The sequence below is a fragment of the Silurus meridionalis genome, chromosome 17, assembly GCF_014805685.1.
Source record: "Silurus meridionalis isolate SWU-2019-XX chromosome 17, ASM1480568v1, whole genome shotgun sequence".
NCBI classification, from domain to species: domain Eukaryota; kingdom Metazoa; phylum Chordata; class Actinopteri; order Siluriformes; family Siluridae; genus Silurus; species Silurus meridionalis.
The window spans coordinates 13,527,889-13,551,321 of record NC_060900.1 but is presented as its reverse complement, the minus strand read 5'-3'; the positions used below and the strand labels follow the sequence as shown (position 1 = coordinate 13,551,321).

General features: G+C 35.5%; 2 protein-coding genes across 2 annotated transcripts; one reads left to right on the top strand and one right to left on the bottom strand.

Moving 5' to 3' along the window:
• Positions 1–3,122: 3,122 nt before the first annotated feature.
• znf367 (zinc finger protein 367) lies at positions 3,123–7,084 on the top strand. The gene is made up of 5 exons (XM_046870322.1): positions 3,123–3,783; positions 4,560–4,710; positions 4,792–4,911; positions 5,103–5,241; positions 5,449–7,084. The coding sequence occupies exons 1-5, from the start codon at positions 3,505–3,507 to the stop codon at positions 5,699–5,701; spliced, it is 942 nt and encodes a 313-aa protein (XP_046726278.1). The 5' UTR covers positions 3,123–3,504; the 3' UTR covers positions 5,702–7,084.
• Positions 7,085–9,092: 2,008 nt separating this feature from the next.
• Positions 9,093–16,805, bottom strand: slc35d2 (solute carrier family 35 member D2). The gene is made up of 12 exons (XM_046872433.1): positions 16,401–16,805; positions 15,050–15,083; positions 14,877–14,963; positions 14,422–14,489; positions 13,214–13,285; positions 12,966–13,034; positions 11,894–11,996; positions 11,020–11,112; positions 10,839–10,906; positions 10,661–10,739; positions 9,539–9,621; positions 9,093–9,448 (listed from the first exon to the last, which is right to left on the bottom strand). The coding sequence occupies exons 1-12, from the start codon at positions 16,568–16,570 to the stop codon at positions 9,307–9,309; spliced, it is 1,068 nt and encodes a 355-aa protein (XP_046728389.1). The 5' UTR covers positions 16,571–16,805; the 3' UTR covers positions 9,093–9,306.
• Positions 16,806–23,433: the final 6,628 nt, after the last annotated feature.

The following is a 23,433-nucleotide window of genomic DNA, read 5'->3' as shown; positions in this document are numbered from 1 at the left end:
ATGATATTGTGATTTGTGGTGAGAGTAGTGAGCAGGTTGAAAAGAGCCTGGAGAGGTGGAGGTATGCGCTGGAGAGAAGGGAAATGAAAGTCAGTAGAAGTAAGACAGAGTACATGTGTGTGAATGAGAGGGAGGGCAGTGGAGTGGTGCGGTTGCAGGGAAGAGGTGGAGAAGGTGGAGGAGTTCAGGTACCTGGGGTCAACAGTGCAAAGTTATGGAGAGTGTGTTAGGGAAGTGAAGAAAAGAGTGCAGGCAGGGTGGAGTGGGTGGAGAAGAGTGACAGGAGTGATTTGTGATAGTAGGGTATCTGCAAGAATGAAAGGGAAAGTTTATAGGTCTGTGGTGAGACCTGCGATGTTGTATGGATTAGAGACAGTGGCATTGAGTAAAAGGCAGGAGGCGGAGCTGGAGGTAGCAGAGCTGAAGATTTGAAGGTTTTCGTTGGGAGTGATGAGGATGAACAGGATTAGAAATGAGATTATTAGAGGGACAGCGCATGTTGGACGTTGTGGTGACAAGATGAGGGAGGCGAGATTGAGATGGTATGGACATGTGCAGAGGAGGGACAAGAGTTATATTGGTAGGAGAATGCTGAGGATGGAGCCACTAGGAAGGAGGAAAAGATGAAGACCAAGGAGGAGGTTCATGTATGTGGTGAGGGAAGACATGCAGATAGTTGGTGTGAAAGAGGCAGATGTAGAGGACAGGGTGGTATGGAGACAGATGATCCGCTGTGGTGACCCCTAATGGGAGCAGCCGAAAGAAGAAGATATATATATATATATATATATATATATATATAATATTGGAATAAATTAAAATATTGGAACATGACTGACAGGTGTTTCTGGTTGTCTAGGTGTGCCCTGCTAAACTGATCAATTAATATTATCAATGATCAATTAATAGCTCTGTATCTGAATGGCTTGAGCTCTTGGTTTCACAAATAAGGATGGTATTTGTTGTTAAAAAGCAGAAAATAACCACTGAGTTGTGTATGGGAGGCAAGCAAGCCATTTCAAGCTAAAAAAAAAAAAAAAGTTCAGTTTGGGATCTATAGCAAAAGAAAGCAACCACTTTTGTACTAACATCTAGACATCTAACAAGTAGGCCAAAGATAATGGCTGTTTCATCAGCATAAGATTCAGAAAGCCAAATTGGAATTAACAAAACATCCACAGATAAGATACAAACGTTCTGAAGCCAAGATTAACCTAATGGAAAGGTCAAAGCAAAGAGAATGAAAAGATCTACTCATGATCAAAACCAAGTTCATAGGTCAAGCACAGTGGTTTTGCATGGCTGTTTCTGGAATAATCTCAGAATCTTTCTCATGATGAATGAATTCTACAGCCTTTTTGTATGCAGCAAGACAATGACCCAAACACACATCCAACACAACAAAGGACTTTAAAGGTGGGAAAATAGTGGTTAATTACCAGACATTAACCCAACTGATCAACTTTCTACCACTGAAGAGAAATCAAAAGACTTTTCTAATGTCAAAGACAAATCCAAGTCTTTAGTGTGGCATTTTGATATGTCTAAAAGACCTGTTGTACATTTATACCTGTAAATACTGTATTTATTTTTTGTTTATTCATGTTCAATTGTAGTTCCTATTTCCTGAGTACATTTATATCTAATGTACTATAAAGCTTGTTTTGTAAGGGATTTGAGACATTGATTCTTTCATTTATCATTAGTTTTATCCTTGTCTGGGAACACTGGGCATGGAGTGGAAATTGTATTAAGAGAACAGTCAATTACAAGGTACCATACATTCCTCATTGAGCAGTAGTAATATACTTCCACGTATGGGAAAGCTTTCTAGAAGTGGGAGAAAGTTGAGACCCCGGAGGAACTCTCCAATGTCTAAATGACATTATACTAAGATATTATTTAAAATTGCACAAAAATGTAAAACATTTCTTAAGTATGGTGCATATATGACTAAAAGTTTGTGGACACCTGTATAAAAAAAACACCCAGATGTGGGAGTAAAATCTCCACAAAATTGGAAGCAGTCTATTTATAAATAATGAAAGTGTTTGCTGTAGCATTACAGTTTGCAATTGCTATAATGTTGGGGCATATAACTGCCTATATAGAGGCACAGCATTATAGGGATTATATCAAAAACAATAGGACATGCCTTGCTGTTCCAGTACTTTTGGAGGGGGGCTGTATACATTTGAACAGTGTTGGAATTAGCCTTATTCCCATTTAGTGTAAAGTGTTATGCATTATAAATGTTTGAAATACATTAGTTGTGACAATTCTATAGAAGTATGAAGTAATCTAGACCAAGAGTGTCTTTTCTTTTTGCCTAAATCACAATGAATGCTGATCACACTCCTTTATATGAATTATATGTAGTTACCTTGTTATCACACACCTTGTTGTAATGTAAAGTAATGCTGTAATGTCAAGTAATGCTGTCCCACTTTACCTGATGTCCCGCTTTATACCAAAATTCTATATAATTCAAGAAAAATGTATACAAAGCCAAATAAGTTTTTGATAAACAATTAAATATTTGGTGTAAATATTGTAAGCAGATTTTGGGGGGCACACTGTTATCCAGTCGAAACACTTCCGGTGCTTAGCAAAAGGTTTCAAATGGTGTCATTCATCCAGTTAGTGTGGCTTTTGTTTTCAATCTGATTTCTCTTATATAAACTACTAGGACACTAAGAAAAGGCAGATCCTGAAGTTAACACTGTTTCGCCGCTCAGATTTCAGGAGAAAAGAAACTGTAACGTTCATGTAGTAAAATCGGCAAAACACATCTGTGTTACATTTAACCTTTTTGGCGGGTCTTTTTTCGTTCCCGCCTCCTCGCGTCGCCTCGCGTTCCCTTTAAATCCCCTCAAAAAGCAGAAGTATAAACAGCGCGCGCGGTAGCCGTTAAACTGCAGCGCGCGGCTGTCTAGACGTCGCGCTGTGATTGGCTGGCCATCGTGTCCGTCATTCGAAGCGGGCTTTTGTGTTTTGAAATTGATTGGCTGGAGGGTCTCTCAGCCAATCCGTGCAAACAAAAATTCCAGAAGTAGTGTGATTGGCTACTGTGCTCGCCGTTGACGGTTTCCCACCTGTCTCATTGGTGGCTTCGGCTGTTTTCGGAGAGGGGGCTTTAATGTTCTCACCTCTGATTGGCTGGATCTCCTCGGGCGCGATTTCTGACGCGGGAAAAAGTGTAATAGGGGTCGGCTAAACTTGAACAAGTACCACCGTGAGTTTTGCGGAAAGTACCTAGTTTTACCGTAGCACGCGCAGAGGAATTATTCATCTGTTCCACGCTAAATTGTGCTTTGGAAATGAATATTTTCCCAGCGAAAGGATCTTTATAATTTACTGGATTACTTCATATTAATCGGTTTGATTGCATACAGGATTTCAAAGTCTGGCACTGGATACTTTTATATGACGCTCTGATCTCCGGAAGGATCTCACTAAATATTCTCAAAGCACCCAGTTTTTTATATATTTGTTTTCCTCACGATGACAGACGCCAAGCATCCTCAAGTGATTTTTTGCAACGATTCGCCTAAAAGAGTGCTGGTTTCTGTGATCAAGACAACTCCCATTAAGCCGAAAGCTGTGGACTCGATGATGCCTACCAGCCCGGGATTTAGTGATTTTATGGTGTATCCGTGGCGATGGGGAGAAAATGCACACAATGTAACCCTGAGTCCCGGATCAGGCAACGGAGCGGCGTCACCCCCGAGAAACAGCCCTGCTACAGATACAGATGTCGGCTCCTGCACAGATCACCTCAAGGTAACTTAATCTATTGCAATAATTGTCTAGGAATTGTGTGAATATTCTGTTTTAGATTTTTGCACGTGGATCCTAAAAATTGTAAAGAAAAATCTGGTGCATTCTGGGGATTAGTGTTTTAGTAAAGAGTCTGTAGTTACAATATAAAGACAAAGGAATAACCGAGTTCAGTGGAAATACTGTATCTATAAATGGACGTGGCTCAGTGTAACCCCAGTATAAAGTAAACCGGGATCACTTACGTTTGTACCTACGTAAATACTGTATTTTTTTTTAAAGAAAAAATAAATAAAGGAAGGAAGGTAAACGCCCGCGTTTATGGGGAACATGATGGATTTTAAACTCCGTTTCCGGAAGAGGCAGCTGGCCTCTGAAGTGACGTCACTTTTGCGCGCCAAAAATCCCCGGTCATTAGAGGCAGGCACAACACCAGATCCTGTTCAGCATGGCCTGCATGTGATTCTCTCATACTTTATGGAAGTGTATCATATATTATGTCTAAATAAATCCTCTGTCCCGTGGCTGATGTGTAGCAGATAAACATCTGCAGTTCCTTATATTACATCCTACAAATGCTTTACTTCATTTAATTTACACACTAGTCCTATTCCTTTTTAACTTTACTACCTACAGATGTGCCATTTGTAAATATATCTATTTTGCAGGTTCACATTGTTTTCTATAGGATATTGGTTAGAAGTACTGCTGTATATAACTTCTGTATACAATTGAATAACCTTCCAGCTGACTGACACTCACGTCACGCCTCGTTTCAGGATGGGATCCGACGTGGTCGGCCACGTGCCGAGACAGTGCGTGAGCTCATCAGCGAGGGCGAGAGCTCCAACAGCCGTATCCGCTGCAATGTCTGCAACCGGGTTTTCCCTCGAGAGAAATCACTGCAGGCACACAAACGGACACACACGGGTAAGGCGCACTCGGTTTTTGTCACCTTAAGACTCACACACCGCCCAGAAAGTGAAAACTTCATTCTCATCTATGTTTCAGGTGAGAGGCCATACCTGTGTGATTATCCAGACTGTGGGAAGGCCTTTGTCCAGAGCGGCCAGCTGAAAACACACCAGCGACTCCATACTGGGGAAAAGCCCTTTGTTTGCTCAGAGAAAGGTGAATAAAAGCAAATGTAGAGATTTGTGTTGTGTTTACAGATGAAAATTCATTACATAGTTATTACTTGAGAGTATAAGTAATAATCATTGTATTACTCATGTATAAAGGTACATTTATCTTTCCATTTATCTAGAATGCACATAGCCTTCTGTACTAATTAGAAATCTTTTTTCCTCTGCTTAATTTAGGTTGTGGGAGCCGTTTCACTCACGCTAACCGGCACTGCCCTAAGCATCCTTATGCCAGGCTGAAGAGAGAGGAGCCTACTGGTGAGCCTGGAAAATCACAAGGGGCTGACAACAAGGCTGTGGCTGAGTGGTTATCAAAGTAAGTTTTTAATTGTGTTAGCTTTGTTTATATATGCCATAATATTACAATGTAAGAATGAAGTAGCAACTAACAATGTAAATAGCAGAACAGGGTGCCTGATCTTTACATTCTATTATATATGATCAATAGTCAATAGTGTATATTTAACACATAAAATAGAAGTAGAAAGCAAAATACAATACTGAGTGGACTTTGTGTTCACAGGTACTGGCAGACACGTGAGCAGAGAACCCCTATGCAGAGCAAAGGAAAAACCACGAATAAGGTGACAGCAGAGGATCAGGAGCAGCAAGACCCTATGGACTTCCTGCCCTCTGACGAAGGTGAAGAGGACGAGCAGGATGAGGGGAAGAGCAGTGGAGAGGGGGGAGCTGCTCGCCGGCGCCTCCAGGAGCAGAGAGAGCGGCTTCATGGAGCATTGGCTCTTATTGAGCTAGCCAACAACCTGTCTCCATAAACTAAACCTTAGGGTTGCATATTGCTGGGTAAATTCTAGCTTATGTTTAAACCCTAGGATTTTCACGGCTTGTCTCGTAGCCGACATAAGCTAAAACGCACCTTATTTTTGCTTTCAGTTTTAACCTTAGGCTGCTACTATGGTAGATTTGTTATATGAAGAATGTTTTCCTTTTTTTTTTTTTCAGCTTATCAAAGAGAGAGAGAGAAAGAGACGATCTTTTTTTGTTTTGTATGTCATGCACTTTTTTTTGTGGTAACGAGTTTTTTCTCTTTGAGTTGCGTGTGGAATTGAGCATGTTTGTATCATGTATATAGAAGAACTTGGGGGTATTTGTGTGGTTGCGATTTGTGCATTAAGATGCAGCACTTGTCATTTAATGTTGGAATAAGCAGATCAGTCAAGAGAAGCCTGCATGGGCTTTGTGTGAGAGGAGATACTCAACTCTCTGATAAGCTGCACCTGAGTTAACACAGTAGAGCAATTTGTTACACATGTTCAGTCCACTGCTTTTATCATACGTTTGATGTACTATGCCTGAGGTTTAGACTGCACAGTAACATAAACTAACACAAGCTTGGTGAAACTATAGACAGCTCCATACCTTTTTTCAACATACATCAATATTTTAGCTTTTAGTAGCCAGTGTTTTTATGGTCATATTAAATAAAATGCACATTATTTAGTGTTACTTCAACATAAAGCAGTTTGGCAGTGGGGTCTTAAATGGTTGTGTCAGCTTTTAAAGTGAGACTGGAGAAAGATTTTCCACTTAAAATCAACAGACAGCACTTGTTTTGGCAGCGAGAAGAGTTTCCATTTTATTTTCTGTACTGACGGTGACATATTTACTGTTTAACACTACATTCGGTCGTTTTTTATTTCTCTCCAAAACCTTTTTTTTTTTTTTTACATTGTATCTCACTGAAAATATAAACACTTCCAAACTCAGATAAAACATTGGATGATCAGTACAGTGAAGTTTGTTTGAATTACATGAACCCCAAAAAAGTCTAATTTGGTGAAAGAAAATTCAAAACTGGAAAATATCTTTACTCTTGAACATCTAAAACAAAAACAGATTATATGATGTACACCTAATTATTGTATTGTGTTCTTATATGTGTAAATAAATGAATAATATATTCCACCATGTCGTTTGGAAACATGCACAATTTCTAAGTTAAATTCTCAGAAGCATCTTTTGTGAGGGTTTTTTTGTGTGTGTGCGTGTGACAAAGAATGTAAATCAAGTTGTTCAGTCTGTACCATGGAAAAGTTTGATGTTTGAAAAAGGACATTGTAAATGTACAAAGCAGGCATTTTTTTTATTATTCTGGTTAGTACTGCTGGTTTTCAATAAACACCATAAATGACTGACAATAATCTCTATTGCTTCCATTCTGCATGTGGAAATACTAAAAATGTTAGAACATGGAACTAAAATGGAGTTTAATAAAGCTACATCACAAATCTAGAAAATCTATAATATTGAAGTGGGCGAGGAACCTGTGTATTTTGCTAAATTGTTTTTGGTCACATGATTACCTGAATGGAATTAGCTGAGTTGATTAAAGGGTTATGCCCAACCTGCATCACAATAAAACAAAGAGCTATTCAAATGACTTCAGCACAACATTTAAAAAATGTTTTAACAGATTTTTATTAGAAAAATCCCAATCTTTATACCTCTAGCAGAATACCATTAACTCCTTTAATACAATTTGAAACAATACAGCATAACCGTAAGCAGTTTGTTGTTCCACAACTTAAACGGTAGAAGCCACACACAGAACACCTATGACCTGGACTCTGCAAAAACTAGACTGTATGAAAAAGTCGAAGGAAGAAAACCGTTTTTAAAAGCCACATAAAAGCATCAAATGTGAATAAATGGCTCTAAAATATAGAAAGTACAAGGGGTGAATATGCAAAGCACTGCATAGTTTGTAAATTGTAAGAAGATAATCTGTGCCCTGTGAATAAGAAAAGAGCACTGCCACAAATGTATAAGTATATATATATATATATATATATATATATATATATATATATATATATATATATATATATTTATAACTAATATAAAGTAGTTTTTATTTGTAAAGTAGTTGTTTATCTATTTTATTAAACATGAGTGTAATATTCAAATGCCTCTGTACAGTGTTCAAATTGTGTCAAAGCTCTTGGGGGGTCCCTCCCCCACATACCCTGTTCTTTTAGTAAAAATTACATTTTGCACTTTTTTATTTACTATTTTTTAATCGTGTAATTATCTAAAATAATTTTATTTAAAAAAATGTAATTACTGGTGACAAAATGGACAATTTTTTGGTCAGTAATGTAATAAAATTAACACTGTTGTAATAAAATTATCCCTTTTTTTTAGACAAAAATCTAATTTTCATTAGTTTATCACGAAATTGGGGTAAATAAAGGACAGTATCGCTTTGTGGTAGCAGCAGCACAATAATTTTAATGCATCTAGTATCCTAGTTTTAATGATGACCAGGAACCCCCCTCCCTCCCCCAAAGTCCCTTAATGCTAATGGGAGGTATGGGACCCCCGGGACCCCTCAATTCGAACACTGACTTTGTTGGAGAAAGTATCAGTGCAGTGCACACTTACCAAAAACCTTATTTTCTTTTGCTGTGCAACTACAAATGTGTACACAAGGCATGAACACACCACACAAAGACATGCTTTCTACATTCTCTTCTAAGACTGGCACATAGCTTGAGAGATGCCACTGTGTATGTTATCTGATATGTTCATACAGTTCTGCTTTTTATTTTGTGGCATATAATTATGATTAAATCATTGTTAGGTTTATACTGCAGGTTTCTTGCAGTGTTACTGACAATGTTAAATGTTACTTTAATCATATTAAAATATATTAATATATATTAATATATATATATATATATATATATATATATATATATATATATATATATATATATATATATATATATATATATATCAATCATGTTTCTGGGATCTAGGATTGTAGGATTTAGGTTTTATTTAGGGTTGAGACTTCTGTCCTGCAAGATTTGTAAGTAGCTTGTATTACATGCTTTGTTAAGATACTCGAGGTGCCTGTAGGTACTTACCCTTTAATGTGCAAACTAATTTTTGTAAGCGACAAACTCAAGCCTGAATTGGATGATGGATGATAAGAGTTTAAGGGTTTTAAGTTGTAAATAACGAGTTATTATGGATTAAAAGCTCCAATAAACATTGTCTTACATATTGTATATGCAATATTATGAGGTATAATACACTTTTACAAGACTGTAGCAGTGGAAATTTAGCCAAAAGCAGATAGAGAACAGCAAATTTGCCATCCAGATCGATGCTCATTGTATACATACTACACCACGAGCCTTAATAAAAAGAGTTGTATTTATTACAAATATAAGCCCACAAGCCCTCAAAGTTGACAAGTTCACATTTACCACATTCAACTCAAAGCGATCATTTTAAATACAATGTTTTAAAAATCAATATATTATGTTGTGTGCAAATCTAAAGTCAGTAATTGCAGCTTTAGTAAAATCAGGTATAAAAAAATCCTTTGCAAATATAGACATAGTGTACATTAGAATAGTCTTTTCTCAGAGTTTTTTTGAGGTTCCTCGATGACATGTTTCAATTCTTCCTCCTCTTGTTTTGCTATCTGTGGTGAGGAGCTACTGGTGCTATAAAATGTCAGGTATGAATAGACCAGGCCACCAGATATGCTTTAGAAGTAAAACATAAAAATTGTATTGTTAATTTTTATATTTAAGTTATTTATTATTTGAATTTTTGTGCTCAAACAGAATTCTTACCATATATTTAGTCCTGCAAAGTTTGGCCAGGAAAATTCATAGTCCCCTCCAATGAACATACCAATGTAGGCTACAGCAACATTCTGCAAGAAGAACAAGTAACAAATATAGAAAAATATAGGAAGTATATTTGCATTATATACACATTACAGGACTGAAACTACACAGACAACTAAAATTCTTACAGAATTATGAATATTATAATGAAATGTAACCCCTATCCACCTATTGACAGTGTATGAATAGAATATTTTTCATGTAAGCTGCACAGGAATTTCAGCTCATATACAGTAGCAGCTTAAAGCTTAAACTTAAGCTTGGGTGGTTTTGGAACAATATTTAGAGTATTATTTAACCATTTTGAAATTGGGTGAATTGAATATTTACTTTACAATATTGCGGAATATACACAGCCAGTATCACCAAAGTGCCATCACAGGCCAATGAGGCCAGCTGAACATTTACACTGAAAATTAATGATATACAGGAAAAAAAAAAAAAAAAAAAAAAAACCAAAACACTTTGCTTTAAATGCCAGGAAAATGACAGAACCTTGTAAAAAAAGAAACTAAAGGTGAAAATTGATTTAAAAAAATGTATTGTAATAATACATTGATCATATTATTAATAATTGTATAATAATAACTATTTTTAAAGAGTGATGTTGATTATTTTATTTTCCAAGTAATGGTAGGACAAGCAATTTTTAAAAGCTTCCTGTAACAGCTGACCTTATTAGCAGCTGTTATTATGCATAGCTTTAAAATTAATTGGGGAAAAAAAAAGAAGGGAAGGGAGAGGCTTGGAATAATCTTCTATCCAATTAACAATGGCTTATACATAAAAGCATTGTAAAAGACTGACAATATGGTTAATATGATATAAAAATGTAAGATTAATGTAGCTGTATTATAGAGAAATCTGCAACAACCATATCAAGATCAGTTCTATTATACAATTATATTTTTATATTATTATATTCTGCTTTGTTTCTAAATGAATAGATAGATAGATAGATAGATAGATAGATAGATAGATAGATAGATAGATAGATAGATAGATAGATAGATAGATAGATAGATAGATAGATAGATAGATAGATAGATAACAACTTCTACATACCTTAATGGCACCAACAACTGTAGTGGTTAAGGCACTGTTGTGATGACTGCATAGAACAATGGAATACATCAAAATGAATCTGTTACAATAAAAGATGAAGATATAAGTTGAGAATTTTTAAGGCTCAATGGGGAAAAAACAATAAGAAGGCTTTCTCTTTATATTGCTTCGAACTTACCCCATAATACATGACAAAAGGAAAGAAAAAATGAACCCCAGTGATACCCATCCTTTAAAAGCAATTGCCTAAAAGAAAAAAAAAACATACTAAATTGAATCAATTAATTTTACTGCAGCCTCATCACTTTCTTTCAAAGATGCATTCCACTCTTTATTCAGTCACTCACTCAGTGACTTACCTTCTCTAAATCTCCAGTGTAGGCACTTGCTAATATAGTGGGGATTATGATGATAAATGCATTGTAGAACAAAACTCCATACTTGCCCAGGCCCTTTATAAAAGCAGAATAATACATCACCAGAAGTGGAAAACAAAGTTAATACAGCACAGATAAATCCAGTGTTTAGTTACAAGATTGGGTTACACAACTTTCACATTTGCCTCAGGATATGACAAAAACATAATGTAAGAGAATAATCTAACTTTCTGTATAGTAAGGGTGTTCTTTTATTACAGCATTCATCTCTTATGGCAACATTTTATTTTAAATATGTAAATAAATACAAAAAATAGTCCATTACAATGAAGATGTGATAGTAACATATCACTGATTTATTGAAAGTAATACTAAAATAAAATACAAATAATAGAATTAAAATAATAAACTTACAATAAAAGACTGATATCTAGCAAAGAGTATGCAAATAAATAACCAAGAACACAAATACTGTACAGATTCCAGCATTAATGTCCTGATATTTACGATATTGTGCATAAGCCCAAGACATGACACTACCTCCACTATTAACAACCAATGAGCTCATATGTTCCGGGTCAGATACTTTTTTTCACTCTTATCTGAGCTTCAGAATAGCTTTTTAAGGCATTTCTCCCATAAACAACTATTGGGTTTTCCTGTTTAATAACAAATGCAGCATTCACAAGTAAAACCAAGGGCTCAAATCAAAAATAGACATTCATAGCTATGCATTGCTTAAACAAGGCATACCTGTATAACAAGAAACACTGAAAATTGAGTACTTCTTACTTATAGGTGTGAAGGTGTGGGGTTAGCATAGCTTTGGTTATACCTTTTAAGTTAAGACACATACCTCTTTTCCTATTTTCTGCTTTGTGTACACACCATTGGCAGCTGTGAAGACATCATTAAGCAGGACAAAAGCATATCCCTCTGCTTCAAAGGCCAGGTCAGAACTATATCAAATGAGACAATATTATGTAAATTCGATTGCTTGTTATGCAACAAAGTCAGCATCACCTGACACTTTTGTGTGCGTGTGCACATGCATGCTGAGTCCACCCTTTAATTCAGAAATCGGCCATATTATGCAGTATTTAATATAATGACAATTATGTCATACAGCTATCAATCCACTGTTTCATCTCACCTTATGCACATGTTAAACTTTATATACAAAATCTTCTCAAAGACTCCTACTCAGATTTATGTCTTCTACTTTTGTGCAGCATCCATGTTGGGGAACTTTCCTTGTTATGGCCAGTACAGACTCGACTGTGCTAGCAGGATAATCTTTTACATGGGAATTGCCCTGTTTTATTAGACTGACCCACTGAGTGATGGATTTCAATACCTTGGCCACCAGACAGACTGCATGTGCTTCCCCACTCTACAAGGCAAGAATAGGCATTAACTGGAAATATGTCTATATTTCTATAAGTCCTAACTTGAGTTGGGTCCTCATGCTGCTATGGCATATGTTATCCCAGTGATTTTGCTCACCATAAGTACTATGAATCGAGAAACAGACACATTACATATGCAACTGTGTTTGCATTCAGGCCCATTACCAATCCAGCAGGAGAAAGTTAATGTAAGAATATTGCAGGAAAAGATGGACATAATATGCCACTGCGGTTAAGTGGTTCTTATTAGCTATACTGCACTTTTAACACAGAGCTTGCCAAATTAGTTAGAGTTGGGTTTTTCTCCACTACTCTGTGTCCCAAGTGAGGTTTTGGTGCTGTGGCTGAGAGTCACAGCATGAGGGTTTCCAGGCGATTCTCACTCTCCCTGGTGGTTTTCAGCTGCTCATAGAAACATGGCTACATAGTTTACTAACTATGTATAGTATACTACATACTTTTCTAACATAGCTAGTAAGTAGCTGTATTTGCTGAAGTGAAGTAAATGTGGTACTGTACCTTGCAGCAATCAGAGCACCAAACACAATGGCCACCACACTACACGTCAGCTGAGGTGAAAATGATTTTCTGTAAGATCATTGTTGACTGTTATAACCAGCATGCTTAAACAAAAAACATGTTAAGGTTTCTGCAAGGAGTTCTCGATGTCCTTTAGTTAGCTTTAATAATTAGCTTTCCTTTGTACTGGGTATGCATGCTAGAACATTTGATGGAGTTATTCATTATATTTAAAATACCAAACATACCTTAATATTTTGGATTCCATAATCATTGTCAGTAGAATAGTAAATTTTCGGAGCACAGTGAACATGGGCAAGCTGAACAAAAGAGAGATGAGTAAAAGTCAGTGGTAAACAAAAAGTACAGCGAAGAAAGAATACAGCAACATTTAATAGGGAGAGCATCTGAAAAATGTATTATCAAGATTAATGTAAACTACTGTCTCTTTAAGTGAGCCAAATAAAAGGTTATTTTGTAGATCATCATACAGAATGTGACTAGAGTCCTCAAGAATATAAGGCAATATATATTCAATAACATTAAAAGTTAATTACAGTAACAGTAACAGTAATAACAGTAACAGACAATAACAGTTCACAGTGCATGTCAGTAAAAAAACAAAAAAAACAATCCAGGGAGTCCTTGGAACACACCAATGACAACCTCTGCAGTCAATGTGTTGAGATATAGACCTGATAAAGGTATAAAACCATTTCCAAAACTTTGAACATTCCCAGGAGTACAGTAGGCTCCATCAATGTGTACTCTTCATAGAGCTAGCTTTTAGATTACGAGACTAGCCACACATGAATAAAAGGCATATATATCAGCACTTGAGGAGAGCATGAGAATTTTCTTATCTTTAAACTGAACTCCAAGCCTGGGGAAAACCATTTACTGCCTATTAGCTTGTAATTCTATTCCTGTGGTAAAGAACAGTGGTGAGGTATCATTCCAGACTAGTCAGTAGTGTGGGAAAGAGGAAGGCACTCAAATACAAGGAAAATGCTCCAGAGTGCACAGTTTTAAAGTGGAGTGAGCTTTTAACCAGGAAAACTAAACAATATTGGAATGGCTCTGAGACAAAAAATGTCCTTGAATATGAGAACATGGAAAAAGACCTGAGAATGGCACATCATGGGCACTCCCTATCTTCTCTACTTGCTTGTGAGGAATAGGAGAAACTGACCCAAATACACGTGTGCAATGTCTGACACTCACTTATAAGACTTAAAGCTGCAGTTTCACCCAAAAATAATTTTTAAAAAGTACTGAATTAAGGTCTATATAGTTATTAAAATGGCAGATTTCAGTTTTCAAATGATAGTACATTTGTTTAGACCATAATATATGTTTATAACATATAAAATAAATAATGGTTGTTATTTTACAGCATTGTCGTGGGTAGATTGGTGGCAAAATGTAATTAAATGCATTAAATGAGAATAAATACCTTAATTTCTTTGTACTTCCCAGACCTGTTATGTGATTACCAACATAGAGCAATGGCAAAGGAAATATCTGGGAAGAGTGTGAGGATATTACATTAGAATAAGATCAGCCATATTAAGACGCATAATATAATGTAATATAAAATCAGAGAAGTGACACAATTAACTTCATGTATACTGATATAAGTATTATAATTACATTCAGCAAACATGACAACTAGAATTATATCACAAATATACTCTATTTATCATTACTATTTTAGCAGTAAATATAAATCTGAAAGTTTATACAATAATTTACTATTATATATACTATATACTATATATCTATACTGACTTTGAAACCATATGCAAATATTTTTATTGTTCACAATGTTGTCACAAATTGTCAGTGTCTGTCATAAAGTCATATTTCATGATAAAGCATAATTTTAAGTCTTTTCCATACTTTCCATACCTTTCTGTGTAAGCTCTTGTCAAAGTCCTGAAAAGAGACTGCATTGCACATTTTGGCTAAATAAAGAATGACAATTGTGCAAGCCATCTGATGGGTGAAAAAAAAAATGTAAGACACTGTCATACTTTCACAAGTTTACAAACACCATAAACAAAATGGCAATTCACACTGACCTGTCCAATTCCAAGGAATGTGTATGAGGGAAACCTGTATAAAGACAAAACATTTAACATTTCTGCCCCAAATGGATTGCAGACATTCACTGTGAAAGTTAAAGAGCTCTACATTCGACATCATTTTGTTTGGAACCATTGACGTCTCCACACTATCTCTTTTTGGAAATTGTGATTTTAGGTTTAATTTTTCAGACAGACTGTACCATTGCATCCGTACATATTTACAGAAGTACAAGCACAAATTTGGCTTACATGTATTTTAAAATTGTTATTGTTTCCATTAAAATAGATAATATACTTTAATGGGGGGACAATTGCTGCATACACATTAAGTACATAAGTACATATTACGTATATATATAAATGATAATATTATTTAATGTTATTAGCTACTGAATGCACTGCATGTGACTTTTTAAAAAGACGTTTTAGCAATTGTTTGTGTGTAATATTTATTCTAATTTGACAATGGTCAAAAAAAGTCACAGTTTTCAATGTATATGCTCTAATTTAAAAAACTATTCAAACTTATTTTATTCCCTTAATGTACTTGTTAACCCTCTTACAAACTTTTTTTTAATGGCTGCAAAATTATTAAGCAGTATAATCGGCTTGCAGGTGAGGCTATTTTAGTTTGTTTGTTTGTCTTTTTGTTGTTGTTGTTGGAAACTTTTAAAGTTGAACACTGATATCTATTATGTGAGTCTGATTGAATGACCAGTAAGTTAACGTTAAAGGTGACACCATTAATGAGCACGTCTCTTTGGAATATAAAGTCTATTTAAAGTTACACTTGTCAACTATCAGTTAAATGTGTCTGTATAAAAAAATTTAATCCATCAATCTCATTCATTAAGATAAACAAGATTCAACTGTACTCTCACTGTCTAGGAAATATCTACCTACAGTGGTGAAGGTGTTGTTGGCATTTTCCTAGAATTCATTTGCTTATATGTGACAGTATTCTTATTTATACTGTATTTAATCAATTTACAGAAATGCAATATAGTGCACTGTGATGTACAGATGTTCATCCTGCTGAGTATGAAATAATGTAATGGATAACGACAGTGTGTTGAAGAGTAAAACATATATATATATATATATATATATATATATATATATATATATATATATATATATATATATATATATATATATATAAATAAAACCCAAAGGTGGTCCACCAGATATCAGACCACCAGATATAAATACATCAGATATCATGTTTAAATAAGAGCTTTCTCTCCTGGACAGTGCACAGCCTCATCGTTAGTATCTGTGTGGAGTTCCGCCGTGGTTGCCCCAATGCGGAAGTGATGTTGTCTCGAATCCGATCAGAACTTACCTATAGGTTGTTAAAACTGTCTTGTTGACAACCACAATAAGAAAAGAGCTGACTGCGTAGAAAGCAGCGGAGAAGAGCTTCAAGAACCGCCCATGACTTGGAGCAGGATTCACTGGCGAAGAGGAAGCAGAAGAATTGGGCGAAGTAAAAGAAGAGCTTTTTCTAGACATGTTGCCTTCATTGGTCTGACTGATTTCCCAACTTTAAACACGAGCTTTGAATCCAGACCGATTTACATTGCTATCTAATGTAAAGTATCGCGATAACTCCGATCTGACGCTGTCAGAATTGTTTTCGCAACAGGTGCGAAGTTTGAGAAAACACTTGTTGGCTGATGACGTCACTGTTCGCGAACTGTACTGTACAGACTGATGACGTCATTGTACACGAGGCGGCCTGATCGCTGGTCCAATACAAGGCGACCTAATGAAAGACGTGCAATGCAGTTCCTTTGCTGCTGGGCTTGTTCATTTGTAAAAAAAAAAAAAAATATTATAATAATAATAATAATAAGTGCCACTGTAATTAAAACTATTATAAGTTATATTGAATTTAATTATCTGTAAACACTTTCCAGTTTTATTTTTAGAACAATACCCTGAAAAGTGTAAGGTTCTCTATGAGACTGCAGGCTGACAAGTTTTTTTTTATTTTTTTATTATTATTATTTCACATTAGGAAGTTTATCCTTCCCACTGCCATCCAAGCTGCTTTGTGGCAGCTTTGCATACTGTAGAAAGGATGCACAATCCTATACAAATAAAGATTTATATAAGTCGAATAAAGCAAGGGTAGTACACTATTACAATGGCAAGTCTGCATTAATCAGAGGTTAGACATGGTATATATTACCCCATATTGCTTAAGGACAAAGGGGTCCTGTTTTTCAGGAAGTGCAAACAGGTTATCGATCCTGTTCGTCCTGGCAGTAATTGTAAGTGTTGGCCTGCTGGGCAACATTCCTCCACATGACCTAAGGCTATGGGCTTCAGAACTGAGGAACATTTCTATGAATATGTTTAATGTTTGGGTGTGATGATGCAGCTCTCACTCGGATTTACTGTGAATTCAAAGCACTTTAGGATCATTATTGGCGGTTGTCATAGTATGGTATGACATCAGGAATAAAGGTCTTCCCTCGCTAGATCCATAAAGCTCCTCCTTGGCCTCCCTCTTTTTCTCCTGCCAGGCACTTCCATCCTCAGCATTCTTCTACCGATGTACCCCATGTCATTTTAAAAGCTGCCACTAGGTGGAAGCCTAACACCAATTTCAAATTAATAATCAAATTCAAACCACTACCAAGTTCACTTTTCACTCACTGCTCTTGTGAACAGGGAAAAGTGCATTGAATTGTACTGAATGTAGAATAAACTAACTAATACGTACAACTGCATAGTGACTTTTGCTATTTAATTTGCTAGTATACATTTACACAGACAATCTGTGTAAATGTATACCAACATAGTCTAACCTGCATATGATCATTTAATTACACAAGTATGGCATCACATTAATTGTCAAATTATTGTTTATATAAGGAGCTATGCATTTCTAAAGCATAATGATACACTGATCTAGTCTAACATGCTAGAAAGATTGTAAAATAATGCATTTCTGATGTAATGATTAAAAGCCTTTCTGTCTCTCTAAAAGTCTCTATTTGCATTAAATATTTATATTAATGTGCTAATTATCTCCCAAGATGAATTTCAGTAAATATTCTGAGCTGACTGTGTCTTTATCTGCAGTTCAACTACAATAAGTGGCTCTGATTTAGCAGCAAAAAAAAAAAAAAGAATTTTATACAGGATTCCAAACCTACACAAACCGGAGTGTTATTATAATGACTCTAAGAAGGATTTAGCATGTCATAGAAATGCCTGTAGAATTTTTTTTTTCGTTTTAAAATGTGGTAATGTAGAGACTAGTGATTGATTGAATGTCATACATACATTATGCGAAAACATCAAATGAACATTCATATTAAATAACTACATCAAAATTTTGAGTTTATAACAACGATTAAAAATGTATATAAAAACACGATGAATAGCATGTATACAGTTTCTCACAAAAGTAACTCCTCCTCTACATTTTAGCAACCATTTTAGTATCTTCTTAAGGAACAATACTATAGAAATAAACCTCGGATATATTTTAGTGTAGTCAATGTGCAAGCAAGTACACCCTAAATGATAATAGCTGTATGTAACCAAGCAAACATGTTTCATGTTTTTGTCTGGACCATACAAATTTGTGTTTCTTGTATTAGAGCATGTTCAACACTCTGAGGATTTAAAAATTAGAATTGTTGCTCTCCATGAAGATCTCCTAGGATATAAGAACATTGGGAACACCCTGAAACTGAGTTACAGTACAGTGGGCAGGATCATACAGAGGTTTACCAAGACAGGTTCTACTCTAAACAGTCCTTGCAAGGGTCCATCAAAGAAGTTCTACATTATGCCTTCCCTTTAGAAACTGGGATGAATGGCAGTTTTTTAACATAATAATGACCCCAAAACTGAAGGTGAAAGTGATGGAGTGGTCAAGTATGTCTCCAGACCTGAACCGTATTTAGCACGTGTGGGGCAACATCAACCAAAAGTTGAGAAGCGCCATATGTCTAACATCCAGCAGCTCCGTGATGTCATTATGAAGAATCCCAGCAGCAACCTTTGCAGCTCTGGTGAATTCCATGCTCAGTAGGTTTAAGGCAGTGCTCGATAACAATAGTGCTCACACAAAATACTGACACTATAGACAGTTTTGACATGTTCACTTGGGGTGTACTCACTTTTGTTGCCAGTTATTTTGACAATAATGGCTGTATGTTGAGTTATTTTAGAGGAATCTGTACTGCTACACAAGCTGCACATTGACTTCTCTAAAATATATCCAAGGGTCATTTCTATAATATTGTCCCTTGGAAAATGTACTAAAATGGTTGCTAAAATGTGAGGAGTGTACTCACTTTTTTGAGATACTGAGTGTGTATACGTATATATCAATGTATGGACATACGTGCATGCTTAAGTGTGTGTATACATACAGTATTGTTCAAAATATAGCAGTACAATGTGACTAACCAGAATAATCCAGGTTTTTAGTATATTTTTTATTGCTATGTGGCAAACAAGTTACCAGTTGGTGCAGTAGATTCTCAGAAAACAAACAAGACCCAGCATTCATGATATGCACGCTCTTAAGGCTGTGCAATTGGGCAATTAGTTGAAAGGGGTGTGTTTAAAAAAATAGCAGTGTATGCCGTTGACTGTACAAACTCAAAACTATTTTGTACAAACATTTTTGTTTCTAGGATTTAGCAATCCTGTGAATCACTAAACTAATATTTAGTTGTATGACCACAGTTTTTTAAAACTGCTTCACAGCTGTGTGGCATGGAGTCAACCAACTTGTGGCACCTCTCAGCTGTTATTCCACTCCATGATTTTTTAACATTCCACAATTACTTTACATTTCTTGGTTTTGCTTCAGAATCAGCATTTTTGATATCACCCCACAAGTTCTCGATTGGATTAAGGTCCGGGGATTGGGCTGGCCACTCCATAACATTAATTTTGTTGGTTTGGAACCAAGACTTTGCTCATTTACTAGTGTGTTTGGCGTCATTGTCTTGTTGAAATAACCATTTCAAGGGCATGTCCTCTTCAGCATAAGGCAACATGACCTCTTCAAGTATTTTGACATAAGCAAACTGATCCATGATCCCTGGTATGCGATAAATAGGCCCAACACCATAGTAGGAGAAACATGCCCATATCATGATGCTTGCACCACCATGCTTCACTGTCTTCACTGTGTACTGTGGCTTGAATTCAGAGTTTGGGGGTCGTCTCACAAACTGTCTGTGGCCTTTGGACCCAAAAAGAACAATTTTACTCTCATGAGTCCACAAAATGTTTCTCCATTTCTCTTTAGGCCAGTTGATGTGTTCTTTGGCAAATTGTAACCTCTTCTGCACATGCCTTTTTTTTTAACAGAGGGACTTTATGGGGATTCTTGAAAATAGATTAGCTTCACAGACGTCTTCTAACTGTCACAGTACTTACAGGTAACTCCAGACTGTCTTTGATCATCCTGGAGCTGATCATTGGCTGAGCCTTTGCCATTTTGGTTATTCTTCGATCCATTTTGATGGTTGTCTTACGTTTTCTTCCACGTCTCTCTGGTTTTGCTCTCCATTTTAAGGCATTGGAGATCATTTTAGCTGAACAGCCTATAATTTTTTGCACCTCTTTATAGGTTTTCCCCTCTCCAATCAACTTTTTAATCAAAGTACGCTGTTCTTCTTCGACCCATTTTCCTCAGGCTTTCAAATGCATGTTCAACAAGTGCTGGCTTCATTCTTAAATAGGGGCCACCTGATTCACACCTGTTTTTACACAAAATTGATGACCTCAGTGATTGAATGCCACACTGCTATTTTTTTGAACACACCCCTTTCAACTAATTGCCCAATTGCACAGCCTTACGAGCATGCATATCATGAATGCTGGGTCTTGTTTGTTTTTTGAGAATCTACTGCACCAACTGGTAACTTGTTTGCCACGTAGCAATAAAAAATACACTAAAAACCTGGATTATTCTGGTTAGTCACATTGTACTGCTATTATTTTGAACAATACTGTACATATATCTATAAAAAAATGTTTGTGTATGATATGTGTATCAAATGTATATGTAACATTATTTACTCATGAATACTTAGTAATAATAATAATAATAATAATAATAATAATAATAATAATAATAATAATATTAAACCAATAAAAATATACAGCAATTGAAACACATTTAGGTTTGTAAAAAGTTAATGGATTTAAGATTTCATTCTCTTGGAACTGCTACATTGTAGCATGGGTTGTTATATACTCATGTCTACTCCATTGCTTGTAGTCATTAATCTGTAGCCTGCAAGACGTAAGTAATTCAATGAAAAAGCAAGGCTTTGTCCTAACGTGTCCAAACGGCATTCAATGTACTGAATAGGGTCCCTAACTAGTATAGAAAATGTCAATGTACTGGTTCTGTATGTGGTGTACAGTAATGTTCAGAAACACTCTACACCTGCACTATAAACAGCTGCATCAATAACTGTTTAAAGAACTATTTCTGGTACCAGTATTGCTGATGTAATTATTAATAATGCTGCAACACCTAAAAGTAAAAAACACCAATATAATAACAAAATTACATTTTCTGAATATAATAGTTCTGATGTATGCAAATTATTTAGAAGAATGACAAAACACCCACTTGGTTTGGAAACAGTGGAAACAATAAGCTACATATCTGCTGCACTTCTTGTCATCACCTAAGACTTATAGAATGTGTTTTTGAGACTCCATGTTTTTTATGACATTGGTGCATATATAAAGCTTTTCTTTGTTTCGCTTTGTGTTCAGCCAAATATGTAAACTTAGGAGTGAGTCTTTGGCTGTAAGTGTAAAGGTCTTTGGGTGTGATGATGCAGCTTTTACTCTGATTCACTGTAAATTTCAGGTCGACTCACAGCAGTTTCTGATCATCAGTGGTCGAAGGTGTTTTGTATGTAAATGTAATTAAATACTAGAAATATGGTAAAGGTCTTCATTTCTGATATAAAGAAAAAAAGCCTCTCAGTTTTGCATTAAATATTTATAATAATGTGCTGATTACCTACCAAAATGAATCTGAATAAATATCATGAGCTGATTTTGTCTTCATTTGCAGTTCAACTACAATATGTGGCTCTGCTTTAGCAGTAAAAAAATACATTTTTAATACAGGATTCGAAACTTACACACACTGAATTTTTCTTTTGTCTGAGTGTTTTGTCTCATTCTGGATTGTTACTTTAATGACTCTCTGTAAGAAGAACGTAGCATGTCATGTAATTGCCTGTAGAAAAAGATTTATTGAGACTAGTGATACAGATCTGAAACTTGATACAGTATTTTATTGCTGATTCAAAACCAAAATCTTTTGATTAGCTAAAATGATTTCTGCATTTTAATACAAATCATTACATACATTTCGCATATTATTCAAAGAAAAAAGATTCATGCAGTGGAATGGGGAAAATCTCATCACTGTTTTTTCCGGTTTAGGGCACGCATGTCCCTCTTGGTCATCCACTGTTTCACCTTTATCTCCAGCTTAGGGTCAAGGCACATGTTTTTCCGTCCCACATGCAAACTGAAAAAAAAGGATGAAATTAATATGTATTAAATCTACAGCATTGTAATGTTTAGAATTCTTTTTCAAATCAGAGAATCCTGTCCACTTACACCAGTGCTTTAATTTCACACAGTCCAGCATCTGATTGAATGTAATATCTTTGAGCTTTTAGTATTGTTTTCTGCTTTATCATATTTGTAGTTTTTAAGCAGCATTTTGGGATTAGTCCTGTTGGAAAACAATATCAGGTATTTTACATTTCAAGTATTTTACATACATTATGTTAAATCTTTACAAAGTTTGAGAAAACAAAAAAAGAACATTCATATAATGATTTAACAGCATTAAAATTATGTACTAACAGTTTATAACAATTCTTTTTTTATATATATATATATATATATATAAAAACATTATGAATAACGTATATGTCAGTCTGTATGTTTAAGTGCATATATGCGTACATGCACACTTGTGTGGATGTGTATACACACATCTATTAAAAAATGCTTGAGTACATATATTTGTCACATGTACACCAGTCAGGCATTAAAATTATGACAACTGACAAGTGAAATGAATAACACTGATTATCTCTTCTTCATGACACCTGTTAGTGGGAGAGATATATCAGGCAGCAAGTGAACATTCTGTCCTTAAAGTTGATGTATTAGAAGCAGGAAAAATGGGCAAGCGTAAGGACTTAAGTAAATTTGAAAAGAGCCAAATTTTTTGGTTTTGACTTGGCATCTTACTTCCCCAGGTTTCAATCCAATCAAGCATTTTTGGGATGTGCTGGACAAACAAGTCTCATCGATGGAGGCCCCATCAGGCATCATACATTACC

Excerpts from the sequence above, each read along its gene's own strand:
- slc35d2 (XM_046872433.1), bottom strand. The coding sequence starts at position 16,570 with ATGTCTAGAAAAAGCTCTTCTTTTACTTCGCCCAATTCTTCTGCTTCC. Across the intron at positions 11,997-12,965 it reads GGTGCTCTGATTGCTGCAAG|TTCTGACCTGGCCTTTGAAG; the intron begins GTACAGTACCAC and ends CATTTGATATAG. Across the intron at positions 9,449-9,538 it reads TTTGCAGGACTAAATATATG|CATATCTGGTGGCCTGGTCT; the intron begins GTAAGAATTCTG and ends TTACTTCTAAAG.
- znf367 (XM_046870322.1), top strand. The coding sequence starts at position 3,505 with ATGACAGACGCCAAGCATCCTCAAGTGATTTTTTGCAACGATTCGCCT. Across the intron at positions 3,784-4,559 it reads CCTGCACAGATCACCTCAAG|GATGGGATCCGACGTGGTCG; the intron begins GTAACTTAATCT and ends GCCTCGTTTCAG. Across the intron at positions 4,711-4,791 it reads ACACAAACGGACACACACGG|GTGAGAGGCCATACCTGTGT; the intron begins GTAAGGCGCACT and ends TCTATGTTTCAG.